Here is a 15,789-nt window from a genome sequence, read left to right as displayed (position 1 = left end):
CCGTTATAGACAGGCATATAGTATGCGCAGAGCGCGTACTAGGGTTAGGAAGGGGCATGACTTCTTCACGCCCCTAACCCTAGTACATGCTCTGCACGTACAAAATGGCGGCGCCCTATATAGACGGGGGCCACCATGTTGATGTATCGGACACATAGCGTCCAGACATCACACACCGGATGTGGCACCGTGAGTGCGCGCCTGGCGCCTGGCGGCGCCTCTTCCGGGGCCCAGGAAGAAGCGCCATTTTGGCGCTTCTTTGTTGCTGCGCCCAGGAACCGTGCGGTTTGGCTGCTGCGGTTCCCAGACGCAGCAACCAGCAGCGGCGCGAGACCGCCTGTTTTGGGCAGTCTGTAACGCGCCTTTGTTACCTTACAAGATAGCACATCACCAGAGACTAGTTTTCAGGTATAAATACTGGTCTCAAAAACTTAGCCTCTGTATGCACACAGTTGTACCAAGCTGCATTCTGTGTATGAGCTTCGCCACCCTCAGATCTCAGCCTGAGCCATTCTTTGGACAGGTAAATATCACCCTTTTAAACTCCTCAAATGCCTCTATCCCATTTATATGTTTTCATTTTCATTCATTCTGAATGATGTGTCTGTGAGAATTTCTATAGTGTGTGTGTCATTGCACTCTGCATTTTTTGAAATAAAATCCTCTTAATTCACCCAACCCTGGAGATCTCCTCAGTTGTTATCAGTATACACAGCTGCTAATGATCCTAATGGTTACACAGCCCCTCAAATTTAAAGTACAGTGGGCCCTCTCCTTACATGGGGGATCCATTCCGGATCCCCCCACATAAGGGAAAATCCACCTATGCTCGAGTCCTAAAGGAAATAATGGTGCTCGTGCATGTGGCGGAATGGTGCGTATGTGCTGTAGGCACGCGCACTGTTGTTTACTTCCCCAAGTGGTTTCCGCATAAGTTGGAAGCCATGTAAAATGCGTCCGCACTAGGCGTGGGCACACTGTAACACTCACATACTTGGTGGGGACTCCCAGATGTGACAATGTCACTAAATAAAAATGAAGCTGTTTTAAGATATGAGGCAGTGTTTCTTATGCGTGATCCCAAAGCCATCAGATTACTGGCTACCCTAACCTGCACAGCTAATTACCTTTGTCCCTTTCCCTCCCTCTAAGCAACTGCTGCATCTTTCCCATCATCTGAAAATATTCACAAAATGTGCCCCATTTCCATTCAAACTTTTTTGTCTCAGTTAAGATAAGTTACCTTCAGAGCTTGCATTCAGATGCCTGCCCAATGGGAGATTGTGGTAGACAACAGAGTAACACCCATGTACTCCACCAGAATTTGTTATCATGCTGAAAAAGGAAGATATTGGCCCTGCATAGAGCTCACACAATTGGCCAGACAGTATGCTGTTTGTAATAAGACACAGGACCAGAAAGCAGTGGCTAAAGGACTCCTAGAACAACATACAATGTGCCATTCCCTATCCCATTAATTAAATGTTGTGTGAAGTCATGCTGTTACTATTACATAACTGTTCAAAAACATAGCCATTTTAGTCTGGTAAAGTTTCATAGACTTGGTCTACTTCCTCAGATGCAATTAATCATGCATCAGTTCACTCCACGCAACTGAGGAAGGGGCTTGACAGATGGGCGGCTCCATGATGCCCGTCTTTACCCTGAGTCAGTGCTGCAGCAGCCACACGCTACAACACCAACGCACTGCCAAAAAGAAACTACCTAGAGCAGCTTCTTTTTTGTGGTGCCACAAACAGGAAAGGGCGCTGCCATGATGCTACTTCCTGCCAACAATATCTGATCGCTGTATGGCGGCGGTGTCATCACGGCACCCCCTCGAATGAACAGGAGGTTGTCATGATGGCAGCATCCGTACAGACTAGGGGTTGGGAGCATGCAGTTGCTGCACACTTCCGAACCCTAGAATCTGTGCCAGCACGCTGCTTACCACCTGTATGTACCAGGCATAAGTCCAAGAAAGCTAATGCTACAACTGCTTTTTTTCAGTTAATCTCAAAGGTGCTAAAAGAGTCCTTTGTATACTTTTAGATCATTATTCTTGGATTAGTGTTTGTCATATGCCAATAAATCATTCAGATACAGACAAACAGTGTGCTGTCACCTCCTTCCTTCCATTCTGCAAAGAAGATTACAGATGGAAAGTTTCCCCGGACATCCACCTCATATGTGTTAGCTGTAGTTTGTTATCTGCATTTGTCAACAGAAACGTATTCCCAATTAGCCTATCTGTGCATTACTTGAAATTCTAGAAGAGCAGGTTTTAAATATTTGACTCCCCCCATGTTAATTTTCCCCATCCCTTGCTCTCCCATCAGCAACATTTTGCTTCCATGAATGATTGCCCTGGTACAACAATTATTCGCTTTGTTTGTCTTTCCTTTCCCACCGTTATTCGAATTTACTGTTATTACAAGTCTAATTTTAACAAACAGATAAAAAATATAGCCCTAATTTTAAGTTACCAATCAAAAGGTCATATGTTTGTTATTATCCCCCCCCCCCCTCCAAATCATACCAGTAAGACCAGCCATAATCCCAGGTCTGTGGGCGCCAGTCTTCTGGACCCAGATTGACAGTCATTTGGAATACAGTTGTATACATCATGTGTGCCACCATTCCCAAGAGACCTGGAATATTAGATAGTAACAAGGTTAGCAGTTATTTTTTACTAATTCAAGTCTGAATTTACTGTAAGACTTGCAAATTACTAGGAGAAATTTTTAAGGAAAAAAAGGGAAGAATATGGGAAGCGCAATCTCTTCACATGTTCAATAACAAGTAAATCCCACTATCATGCATTGATTACAGATTTTTAAGGAAATGTCATATAGACCATGTTTTCTTCAAACTGTACAGTTGTGTGTCAGAAAAAGTCTTAGCCTTTGATGCTTTATACTTGTCTGGATAAGAAAGAGAAAGCCTGTCCCATAGAAAGAGACATTTCAGGGGGACAGCTAATCTAGCCACCTAGATTTCTTTTGCATGAGAGACCTGCACAAACTAAATGTCATCTCTGAGAGAGAAGCAGTGCAGAAGCCATAAAGGGTCTTTGTTCAGGTACAGACACATGTGGAGTTACAGTGCATGGTGACAGCATCCAGGTCAGATTATTTGTCCATTTGTTCAGTTCCTGGCATCTCTGGTTAGAGAGAGCAAGGAGACAATAATAGGAAAGATATTTGCTGCCTGAGAGCCACTGCTAGCCAGAGTTGGCAAGAATGGGCAAAACAGACCAAAATAATAAAAGGGAGCTCACTGTACTTTTAGCAAACTGGCTAGCATCCTGTTGGTTAGTCCAACTAAAACAGACCCATTTAGTCAATTGTTGAATGGTGAGTCAACAACAGATAAATGTTAACAGATTCATTGAGTCTATTCCAATCAGGACTGAAAGAGGATTTCTGTTTCTCTTTCCTTTTTCTGTTCCATGCTGCAGAATTAATGTAATTTGACACCACTTTAACTGTCAGGACTCAATGCTATGGAATTTGTAGTTTTGTGAGATATTTAGCTTTCTCTTTCTGAGAGCTTTGGTGCCACAACAAACAACAAACCCCAGGATTCTATAGCATTGAACCATAGTGTCAAACTGGATTATTTCTACAATGTAGTCAAGTACAAACCTGCATTGTGTTCTTGTGTCTTTACTCCAGGTTGTAAAGACAAGCACTGCTGCCACATTATAGCAGAGTGCTAATGACAGTCATTGCAGAAAAGAATCTGTCATGCATATCCAGTATGGTATACCTGCTAGAACGGTGAAGATCGCAGCAAAAGCATTGAGCTTTAGCCCATCAAGGATGCTGATGGAATAACAGATCTCAATCAACATCAGGCTGGCTCCCATCAGAAGTAAAGTAATGTAGAGGAGTTCTGCTGCAATAGACAACCACAGCACCCCTGGAACAACAAAGGACAGCAGCAACAGCAGCACAGAGATTCACGGGAGCTCCAAGACAGTTGCTAATTAATATTTTGCATCCACTTAATTGCCAATATCTATACACACAAATGGAAAATTAATTCTAACATTCATCCCTTTGGATGAATGAGGCAGGAGATGTTTGATGTTTGTTTCATTAACTCTAAGGGGCACAACTAGCGGTCACATTGACTGTAGGGCCTCATGTTTCCCATGCTTGTTTTTGCCATCATGGCAGAAAGGCAGGGTATAAATTCAATTAAAAAAATTAAATAACCCCCTGAATGCTCCAAGGGCCCTCAATATATATATATATATATATATATATATATATATATATATATATATTGCTCTCAAAAGGGAAAATTGTACCTCCAGAAGAATTCAAGAGCTTATTCTCCCCCAATGCCTGTAATTCACACCCTCTTGTTTTACCAAAGTAACTGGAAGTGACCTTATCATCATTTCCAATTTTGCCAGGAAAGCTTGGGCAACACCAAGTGGGGGAAGGGTTGAGGTGGAAAATGGTAGGGACATGTGAACCCTCAGTTATTTCATTCTCCAAGCAAGAAAGAATAATTACTAAAGTTTTCTCCCCAATGCAGGAGAAAGGAAGCATTTCTCTGCACTATTTCACTTGTATTCACTGACTTCCATCCCAAATGTCCATATCCACATTTCACATCTCTGTTAGTCGTGTCACAAAATCCATATACATGTACTTGGTGACATATGTTTCTTATTTGAGATGTTGTCACCGTCACATAGCATGAGCTTGAGGAAGGTTCCCGATTTTCCCAAATCTCCTTTTCCAGCAGTTTGAGGTCTCCAATTTCAAATCCAGCTTGGGGCCCTTTGAAACATCTAAGGTACAACTCGTCTTCTCCACACAAATTCAAAATACAGGAGGGGGGGGGGTATTACATGTAGTGTATATATGAGTTAATCAAAGATTTGGATTGTTAAGCCAAAGCATTAAAAATGAAAAGTTATTGTTAGGTCTTTTAAAAAGAATTTCTTTTCCCGTGATTCAGAACACCAAACATAAAGATAAAAATAACCATAACCTGAAATTATGATAGTATGTAATTACCTCGATCTGCTGGGGGTGTCAGGCTAATAAAACTTCTACATTTCTCACCTGTAAAGCAAATATAATATACACTTAGAAATTATAGATTTTTAAAAAACCAAATGTCTAATTAGCCTCTTGAGCCTCCCTGTCTACCTAACGTTTATAGGTAAACAGCTTCCCACGAGCATCATGAAAGGAGCAGATGGTAGGGGAAGCTAGAGGCACTGAGATAAAATATTCCAGCATTATTTGGAATGCAAACCCCAAGGGAGGGCAAAAAAAGACCATCCATTCATCTTCATAACTCCAATACAGAAGAGAGTTGTGGCTGTTCCATATACTGTACATGCATGGCTGGTACAAATACATGTAGGCTGTGTCAGATATGAAATGTCCCTTCTTTTCAACAGTTGTCCCACAGGGGGACAGGGATATAACATTTCACCACCACTACTCACATGCCTTTTAAAAAGTATCAGCTCGGACACATTCCCATTCCCACAGCCCAGATGTCCATATGGCTTCAATAGTTTGCTGTCAAAACGGGAAATTTAGGGATGACCCTTTATGATGCTCTGTTGCAATCCTCCCTGATGTCATTAAGTATCATTCATCATGCATCAACCACTTTTACACCAAGCAAGCATAGAAACCACTAAGTCTAATTAATGAGAATTCACACACACACACTTTTCAAGGTTCTGAGACTCCTCTCTCTGTTTGACACTGCTCTAACCACCATGGTTCAGTGCTAAAGATTTCTGAGATTTGTAGTTTTGTGAGACATTTAGAAAGCTCTCGTGCGCCAGCAAATAACAAATCCCAGGATTTCATAGGATGGAGCTATGACAGCTGAAGTGGTATTAAACTTCATTGCTTTTACAGTGGAGGCAGCAATCATAGTCAAATGGAAAGTATGAAGTGAATAATAATTCATAATACATTGCCCCCAGACTCAACATGTTCATAACTTTCTCCACCAGATGAGAAATATGTACACAGACAAGGCAAGCACAGCCCAATGGGATCAAAAGTCAGTCTGTCCCAGTCCTGGGAAAGGAGGTTAGGGGGGGATGTTCCTTGTGGGAAGGCTTTTATGGTACCATCTAGCTATGGGCTTCAGGAACTCTGACAGCATTTGTAGGTTTTTTTGTGGGTTTGGGGGCTATGTGTCCATGTTCTAGAAGAGTTTGTTTCTGATGTTTTGCCAGCATCTGGTATCAGAAACAAACTCTTCTAGAACATGGACATCTAACCCCCCAAAAAACCACAAAAAAACTATGGATGCCAGACATGAAAGCCTTTGAACTCTGACAGCATTACAGAGATTTTCCAAAGACTCAGCACTGGTTTTCTGACTTTTATGTACTCAGGATATTCTTGTCAATATTGGCAGACTGTACTCTTAAATATAACCAACCCTTCTTTCATTCCTCAATTTCTGTGATGTCTCCTAGTAGATGTTTTACTGCCATTCTAATCCCTCCCCTCCAGAGTTCTTTCTTGCTCTCAGAGGTCACTTTTGCTTATTTCTAGAAATCCTGGGGTTCCCTTTACCCTCCCCCTGCAAGCTCCACAGGCAGGCCATTAGACAAGTCTTGCTGCATTTAGCACTTGTGAACTCTGCTTTCCCTTTTTGCATCTAGGGCAAAAGCCCTTGCCTATGTTAAAGTCACATTCCCCCCATTTACCACAAGATCTTTCTCAGGGAGTGTTTCTGCTGTCACCATCTGTGATCATGCTACTGTGGTGACCGAAATGGTTTGTGTGGGTGGCTGCCTGAAGTGGAAGTGTCTCAATAAAGAGCTACATTACAGATAATTTTTGCAAGTGGCTCCCTGCACCATTTGGAGGAATTTTAGTTTGGGCAAATTCAGCTCTACAGAAGGGGTGTATCTGTCACCCACCAATGTCAGTTACCCACCAATGTCAATATTTAGATTACAGGCCCTTGGAGCAGAATTGAACTTAACATTCTTTTTGTGAAGTATCCCCTATAATGTGTGGGCACCATATAAATTTCTGTGAACACATTTGCAAGAGCAAAAGTAATACAGAATGCATTTCCTTTGGTGCAATCTAGATTAGGGTTATATCCCAATTTATTGGGGTTACAACTGTTTGCACACAACAGTTGCTACACCTCCCACGTGCTTGCAGCTGATATGTTTTAACAAGCAGAGAGGAACAATACAGACACCTGGATTATAGTTGTCCAGTTCACCACCAGCCTGCACTATATATAAGCAGATATTTGTCTGACATTGCCCTGAGTTTTGAAATCAGGGAAGGTAAAGTTTGTCCCTCTAAATGCAGTAGGCCGGCAGCTCGTTCTTACTGCTGTTGTGTGCCTTCAAATCATTTCTTAATTGTGGCAACCCTAAGACAAACCTATCATGGGATTTTCTTAGCAAGAGTTGTTCAAGGTTTGCCATTGCCTTCCCCTGAGGCTGAAAACATGTGACATTCCCAAGATCACCCAATGGATTTCATATCCGAGTGGGGAATCACCCTAAAATGCATGCTGGGTGCTGCAGTCCAACCACAACTGGTGGGTCATGCCTTGCTGGACCTGTTTAAATTGAAAAATTCAGCATTCTGGATGAAAGAAAGCAGGTACAGAGTTGACGCTGCTGTACAGCTGTGGTGATCCATACACTGGTACAGGCCCGCTACCAGCTCATTCCTCTAGTCACTTTAACTATTCTTTTCATTTCCCTCCTTCTTTTGCAGGCTCAGGCTCACCTATTTTTTTAGGATACCCCTTTTTGCACCTACTCTTGCCTGATTTCTGGTCTAAAAGACAGGCAGCTGAATTGCATATCAGTACTGCTGACAGGGCAGCAGCATCCACCACACCTGAGGGCAGCAAGAAGCTTAAAGGGCACACAGCAGTCCTGTTTTATCCATTCTGTGCTCCTTGGAATCTGAAAGCATAGGTAATTGCTTCACCCTATCTAATGTTAGGGCTGGCCCTTGGACTGTTCAAATTGAACAGTGAATAGCCAGTTCTTCTTTAGCCTGGCCATTTGATATGAAGTAGAGGAGGAGGCAGTAGATGCAACAATCAATTGGCCATGTCAATGCTAAGGTGTATCATTCACCTTCAACCTTGTAGCCAGAGCAGGAGGAGAAAAAGAGAGGGCAAGAACTATAGCACAGCATAGCTGCAATTTGCAAAGTCATTCAGGCTGCACCCACACTGCAGAAATAATACAGGTTGACACCACTTTAGCTGCCATGGTTCAATGCTATGGTATTCTGGGAATTGTAGTCTTGTGAAGTATTTAGCCTTCTCTGTTAGAGAGCTCTGGTGCCACAACAAACTACAGTCCCTAGGATTCCATAGGACTGAGCCATGGCTGTTAAAGTGGAATCAACTTGGATTATTTCTTCAGTGAGAATCCAGCCTCAATGGCCAGGAGAGAAAGGCAGTATTCCATTAAAATTTGTGGTAGCTAAGCTGGGGATGATTCATTTCAGTAAACTGGAAAAAGTTCTTCTCTTCCGTTCTTACATTGAGACTTATAGAGCACAGCCACACACATGATTTCAACACTGCCGTCAAGGCTGGTATAGAATAAGTTCTGATCTGAGCCTACCATAGCTGTTATGACCTCCATGTTTCCATCCTAATAATGGAACTAATGATAGGTAGACCAGGTTTGCATTAGTCAGACTTCACCTGGAATACTGTGTTCGGTATAGGAAAGATAATGACAAATTAGAACAAGTTCAAAGAAGGGCAACCAAAATGATGAAAGATCTGGAAACTGAGGGAGCTGGGTATATTTACCTTGGAGAAAAGAAAACTGAGAGTTGATATGATAGCCTACTTTAAATATCCAAAAGGATGTCATGGAGCCCTGGTGGCACAGTAGTTAAATGCAAGGTTGTGAGTTCAATCCCAGGTCCACTCAGCCTTCCATCCTTTCGTAGATTGGTAAAACGAGTACCTAATTTGTTGGGGACAATTGGCTTTACAGATTGTAAACTGCTTAGGGAGTGCTGAGTGCAGTGATAAGCAGTATAGAAATGTACAGTGGGCCCTTGTTATCCAGTGGGGTTTGGTTCTAGGAACCCCTGTGGATAACAAAATCTGTGGATGTTCAAGTCCCATTAAATACAATGGCATAGCAAAATGGTGTCCATTATATAAAATAGTAAAATCAAGCTTGGCTATTTGAAATTTATACTTTTTAAATAATATTTTCAAGCCGTGGATGCTTGAATCCATAGATAAAAAATTAGTGGATAAGGAGGACCGACTATACACGCTATTGCTATGTAGAAGATGGAACAAACTTGTTTAATTTCTGCTCCCCAGAGACTGGGACACTAATCAATTGATTCAAATTAAACATTGGGAACAACTTCTTGATAGTAAGAGGTGTTCAACAGTGGAAGAGACTGCCTTGGAAGGTGATGGGCTCTCCCTCTTTGGAGGTTGTTAAACAAGTCTGGATGGGCGTCTCTTGGGAATGTTTTAGTTGAGTATTCCTGCATGGCCTTGGGATCCCTTCCAGTTCTTATCATTCTATGATTCCGGGCTTTGAACTCTGGCAGATTATCCTGATTACCTCAACAATTGTCATGTCTGCCTGCCCCATGGCCCACCACATTTGCGGGCCATTTCAGGTCTTTTGCGCAGGTCCCACAACAGCCCAGCCCCATCCCTGTCTCCATTCCCATCCCAATCTCTTCCTATCTTTTCTCAACATACTTTACTCTCCTTATGTTCATTTAAATAATCAGTCTCTTATGTGTCCCTCTTTCTCCTAGTTTTAGGTGGTCCTCCCCCTTTGTCTTTGGGTTCATCCAGCTCTTTCACCATTAAATCCCTCCTCTTCTTCAAGGAAGCCTTTTCTGGGAGCACTAGATATGAAATATCTTTATTATAAATAACTCCTACTCTACCAGGGAGTGAGGTGATTTCTCATTGCCTTTCCCTCAAGCTCTTTTCTCTTCATGGTGATCTGCTTTTTCTGACTGAAGCCTCATTTGTTATTTGGGACTGCCATGGAGTTATGGACAAAATTCATCATTTGAAATAAATAAAGAGCTCTCAAAGGATGCATCAGTATTTGTGAAGATGAATGTCACTGAATAAATGTCATTTCAATGGTCTTTTGAGAGGACTAAAAACATGCATAAGGGATTACTGTTAAGGGATGGATGAAATCAAATCATGGTTGCACAGAGAAGAAACATTGCTTAGAGCCTTTTCACACTAGGCAAATCCCGCTCAGAAACGTGATTTTAGAAGTAGAAAAAGCCACAAATGAGGAATGATTTTCAGATGCATTTCTGCCAAACAGAAATAATGCGAAAATTACGCAAATATAAAGTGGACAAAAATGACACTTTTTTTACTTTTGGGAAGTTTGACACATGAACACAGACACTTTCCATTTGCTTTATTTCTGTGGTATTTCTGTTTGGGAGAAATGTCATCTGAAAAACTTCCCACATTTGCAGGTTTTTCCTACTTTTAAATTGCATTTTTGAGTGAGATTTGCCTATTGTGATAAGTTCCTTAGTTAGCAAAGATGTAGTTATGAGAACACAAACTGACCTCTTGAGACCTTTATGAGTAATGAAAATAAAAGTCAGGACAGGATTTTGGAGTAGAAGTCCAAGCTCCTATTCAGACAAATGGCCATGATGATCCTTAAATGTAGCAGAATTGTTGTACCACATTTTAAAATATGTAAGTAATACAAATTAGCTTTCAGAGGAGGAGGTCCATTAAATACAGAGTCTGGACTGAAGTAAGACTTTTAAGTCCTGGGAATCTAAGGACTTTATTGCACCAGGCTGTTCTCCTGCTAAAATTGTGATCTTTTCATAAATGCTTTGCAGTTGGGACTGCTCTGTTCTTTATCACAGCTTCATAATCTTTCTGGAATTACAGCCATCATTCGCGCTAATACTTTATCACATGCAGCATTTGGAACTGCCCATCCAGTACCACCCAGTACTGTCCAGTTTGCATCTAGTTTGGCACACAAACACAGACACCTACTAAAGAAATATAAATCAAAAAGAGTCTTGCTTTTAAAAAGGACTTTTTTTTCATGGAGAGGGGACTTCCTGATTCAAGAAAGACAAATTGCTAGCAGATTATCTGCTCATCAGAACTCCTTCATCCTTGATCACTGGCAGGCAAAGGGCAAGCAATACCTAAAGCTAAAACCCACCCAAAGGCCACCCAAAATCAGGATAAAAGCAGAGTTGATTTAGTGCACTGTGAATGCTAACACCACAGAAATGGGAAAGGAGATCATTCACTGAGGTTTTGCATGAATGAAAAGAAATGCCTAGCTAATGATCTCCCACCTAGATAGCAACAGAAAGGAGGCGAGATAAGTCCCACCAGAAGATGCTGTTGTTGCGGTTTATTGTCTCATGTGAGAAAGTCCTAAAAGGATCCTATTACATCATTGGGACATGGTAGGAAGTATGGGTTTCCCACAAATCAGGAGTAGAGAACCAGTTTGGGGAACAGGAGGCTGGATCACCTCTTCAATGAAGCAAAGGAACTATCAGTTCCAGTCAGGGCTTTGGTCAGAGTTTGGGTTTTGTTCCCTATATATCTTTCCTGTGCAGGGAAAGCAAGCTAGAAGCCAAGATAGGTTTGTTTGCCGGGCCCTTTGAGAGCTGAAACTTACCTTGGGACTCAGCCAGCTCTCCAAATGCTGGCTGAGTGCACTTTGCTGAGCTAGACTCCTTCAACCAGAGCTTTATGTCCAGCTCTGGCTGAAGGCACCTACAGCAATTCACAGATGAAAACCAGGACCCTTAGGGCCAACCAACTTCAGAGTGTGGTCAAAATGGTGAATGTTATTAATGAGGAAGAACACACAAGGCAGGTTGTAGTGGTTTGTTTTTGCCTGAGCCTCCAAGGGCGGGCAAAATTTGGCCCCCTCTTAGCCTCTCCCCAATGCATATTGATTGAATGCAAACTACTGTTGGACCTCCGTATTCATGGGGGATCCATTCCAGACACCCCTGCCAGGATACCAAAATCTACTCATGCTCAAGTCCCATTAAAATTAATGGCGGTGCAGCATGCACGTAACTGTGCACATGCTGCCATTTAGCAAAACGGAGGCTTGCCATCCACAGATGGATAAATCTGCTGATGACAAGTCCGCCAATAAGGAGGGCAGACCGTACTTTATTGCTATACACTCAGTTTGGAGGAACTGAAGTGAATTTAGGACAAAGGGGGACAAAGGGGAGGAGGAGAGAGAAACTAAGATATTTTAAAACCAGTTGAAAATGTAGGATGGCTGACAATCGGGACTGTCTCTACCAAATCAGAACAATTGGAGGGCATGAAGCACTGGCTGAGTATGCCTCACACTCCCACATCACCTTGCCACACGGAAGATGAAACAGGAACAAAACCAACTGAGAGTTCCCCAAGCTTTGCCCCATCTCTCTACTGATGGGAGTCAGTTCACAAACCTCCATCTCCCTTCCTAAAGGGTAGGTCTTCTAGGAAGGGCTGAGATGACCAGGAAGCTTCCACATGATCAGAGTTTTCTTCCTTTGCCATAAAGAGTTTAAAAAAAACCCAGAGATTTGATTAATTTAAACTCATCTCTATGCAGAAGTAATAAGTTGCAGTCATATACCATATTTCCAGGGCTCAAACTGCTGCACAAGCATTACTTCAGAAATGAATATAGAAAGTAGGCCAGCCTTATTCTAACCTGATTCCTTCCATGGGGTTGGTCTTCAAAAATAATGGCTTCCTTAGGAAGTGTATGACTGAGGTGAGATTTGAATATGGATTTCTAAGCTTATGCTCTTGGGGCAGGCTGACATCCTACTTTGGCAACTGCATTTTTTCATACCTCCATATTGCAAGTTAATAGTTAATAAGAAGCTAACAACTTGTGTCTCTGTGTGTGCATACCTTTGCAGCGATACACTTTCTAGGGAGCAGACCAACATGCAAATGCTGGTTTTCATTTGCACGTGTATTTCCTCCCACCAGATATTTCCCTCCAAAGAAGGCACTTGCTTTGTTAAACATGGCTGGGGGAGAATTTCAAAGGAGAATTAGGGTTCAATACTCTCCACTCAACAAGTTTCTCCTCCAAGTGCATTTGAGGGAAAATGGGACTAAAAACTGCTTATTTGATAGGCGATATTAAATTCTGCTCCTAGATACTACACTGCTGACACTGGTTCAATGTTCTTTGTAAATTTTCTTCTAATAGTTGGAAAACATGCAGGGGTAGCTGTGTTGGTCATTTAACAAATCCAAACACAAATCTATCAGTGATACCTTTATTATCATTGATGGACTTTTGTCCTAATATTTGGGTTAGATATGCATGTGGAGTCAGTGTGGTGTACTTGCTTGAGTATTCAATGAAGACACTGGAAGACCAGGGTTCGATTCCCCATTCAACCATGGAAACCCACTGGATAACCTTGGGCAAATCACACTCTCTCAACCTTAGAGGAACCCCCTCCCCCAAAAAAACCAACCTTCTGACCAAACTCTGCCAAGAAAACTCTGTGTTAGGTTGGTTTTAGGATTGCCATAAATCAGAAATGACTTGAAGACACACAACACTAAATGTATGTGGAGTTGAAAGTGCCAATATACTTAACCGAAACCTAACAGATTTTCCATCAATGCAGATTTATCAATGCTTTGTTATTATAATTTTAAAAGAAAACAATAATGGTTATCTTGATCTATGAAAGAAGAACATGGAATTTACAGCTGGGCAATGCCTTTGTTGGAACTGGATCAACCAAAATGCGACAAAGGTGTGTAAACCTTCATGTTCTTCAGAACTCTCTTCAGAACTCTTTATCAGGCAATCTGACACCTAATCTGATAAAAAGTTCTGTAGTACTCAGATATTTGCACATTTTTGTGGCATTTTAGTCCCAGTAAAAGTAGTGCCCATCTGTGGATTTTTTCTTTCTGTGAAAAGACTTTGATGTTTCTGTTTTACCAGAATTGCTATTTTATTCTTTTTGGTAAATTCTTCTGCGTAAAAATAAATGCAAATTTCTCTTCTGCAGTAAAGTGATATTTCAGTTTTTTCACAGCTGTGCTGTTTTTGGTTCCATCCTGTCCTTTTTGCTTGTAGCAAGGATGATGTTCAGACATAGTTCAGACTATGCTGGTGTCTTTCCCCCAGCTTCACTTCATAGTAAACTTGGAACTTATGTTCCAAGTAAAATCACTTTAGAATTAGGATCTAGTGCTCAGGGGTGCAGAGATGGGGTTGGGGACAAAATGAGACTCCAAACAGAATTCTACTCTTTCCATAAAAGTTTCCTTCAGTCCTCAAATTTCTAGCATTGCAGAGAGCAAGGCACTGAGAATTGTTCCCACCTGGAGCTCTTATATTTGTTATATTTGCATTCCCATTTTGACTGTCCCTTTCCTTTTCATGCCTAAATGGTATTTATAAATTTGTTATTGCAATGCTAGAAGTTTGAAGACAGAAGGACAACTGAAGTAGGGGAAGTGAATTTTATTAGGAAGCAATGTCCTCATACCCCAACCCCAGCATCACATAGCTTCACACCAGTTTGTGCTCTCCATAAGAGCCCAGGAAGGAAAGCAATTAGGAAACATGAGTCTGAATGTAATATGAGAATTGCTTCAACATCAGCAGAGCTGAGAACTGAATGTAGGCTTTTCATTGATCAGTCTGACATTATAACCTTTGAATCAGTGCAGCCACTGTGATTATTTTCTCTCCCTACCAGCTGCCCTTCCCAGCCCAGCACACAAAAGAAATGGCATGACAACCCTTCCCTGCTCCAAAGAAAATAGGGAGATAGGAGCTATAAGGGAACAGCACTCACCTTCGTCATTGAGCAGCTCCTCACAAGAATACCAGATGCCAGCGTGAAACTTTCGGTCCACGAACTTGTCATCCCCAGTCTCCCAGATGTAATGAACCACGTTGCTGTCATTCACCCCGGAGCTGTTGAAGCGGATGCAGTGGATCCCATCCCCGTGTTCACCACAAAGAGGTTTGGGCACTTTCCTGGTCCCTTCACACCAGTAGCTGCTGCTGAAGGCAGTGATGGAGAAGATTAATGAGAGGAAGCTGAGAGAGAGGGCTGCCGAGGCTCTCTGCCGCCTGTCCACCCCCATTGCCTGACAACTGCCTACTTGTAGAGGCAGCTGGCAGCAGCATTTAAAAAGATGCTCAAAACACCCACCACCACCGATGCTGTTTCTTTTCCCCTCCTCCTTTCCCCTTTCCCTCTCCCTCTTCTCAGCATCCACTGAAAATTCTCTCCTCTAAGTGCCGGAGACCAGCAAGCAAGTTGTCATGACAGTTGTGAAGTTAAGATGATCCAGGTGGGCAGAGAGGATGCTCAGGAGTGACTTGAGCTAAGCCGGAGTCTGCCAGAGCTGAGCTGTGCAGCCCTGTGCATTTGGCTCTGGAGCTTCTGTCAGTGCCACATGGGCTCAGCATGAGCAGGATGGTTTTTTTAAAAATGGCAATCATGTCTCTGAGCATAAAAAGTATGAATTTCTCTTCTCTCTTGCCAAGGCACACACACCCATTCCAAGAGGGTTAAGAAGTTAGGAGTGCCAGCTCAGATGGGACATACTTAATCCAGACAGGCAATGCATCAGAGCCTGGAAAAGAGAGCTACAAAATGCCTAGATTCCCACCTGCCACAAGAGAATATTTCCATGACTTGTTGTTAGGCTTGTCAGAATGAAAACTGAGGCGGGCATCTTCACCTTTCATGTGAAGAAGAG

General features: G+C 42.2%; 1 protein-coding gene across 2 annotated transcripts; it reads right to left on the bottom strand.

Annotated features, from left to right (window-relative positions):
• Positions 1 to 314: 314 nt before the first annotated feature.
• On the bottom strand, positions 315 to 15,789 carry GSG1L2 (GSG1 like 2). 2 transcript variants are annotated; one of them, XM_042449556.1, is made up of 6 exons: positions 15,700 to 15,789; positions 14,874 to 15,082; positions 5,040 to 5,087; positions 3,772 to 3,924; positions 2,540 to 2,651; positions 315 to 1,335 (listed from the first exon to the last, which is right to left on the bottom strand). In XM_042449556.1, the coding sequence occupies exons 1-6, from the start codon at positions 15,720 to 15,722 to the stop codon at positions 1,230 to 1,232; spliced, it is 651 nt and encodes a 216-aa protein (XP_042305490.1). In that variant the 5' UTR covers positions 15,723 to 15,789; the 3' UTR covers positions 315 to 1,229. The 2 variants fall into 2 exon arrangements, with proteins under 2 accessions (XP_042305490.1, XP_042305489.1); XM_042449555.1 differs by lacking the exon at positions 15,700 to 15,789 and having other exon boundaries at positions 14,874 to 15,193.

Source organism: Sceloporus undulatus, chromosome 2 (genome assembly GCF_019175285.1).
Source record: "Sceloporus undulatus isolate JIND9_A2432 ecotype Alabama chromosome 2, SceUnd_v1.1, whole genome shotgun sequence".
Lineage (NCBI taxonomy): Eukaryota > Metazoa > Chordata > Lepidosauria > Squamata > Phrynosomatidae > Sceloporus > Sceloporus undulatus.
The sequence above is the reverse complement of the archived record's forward strand: the minus strand, read 5'-3'. Positions and strand labels throughout refer to the sequence as shown.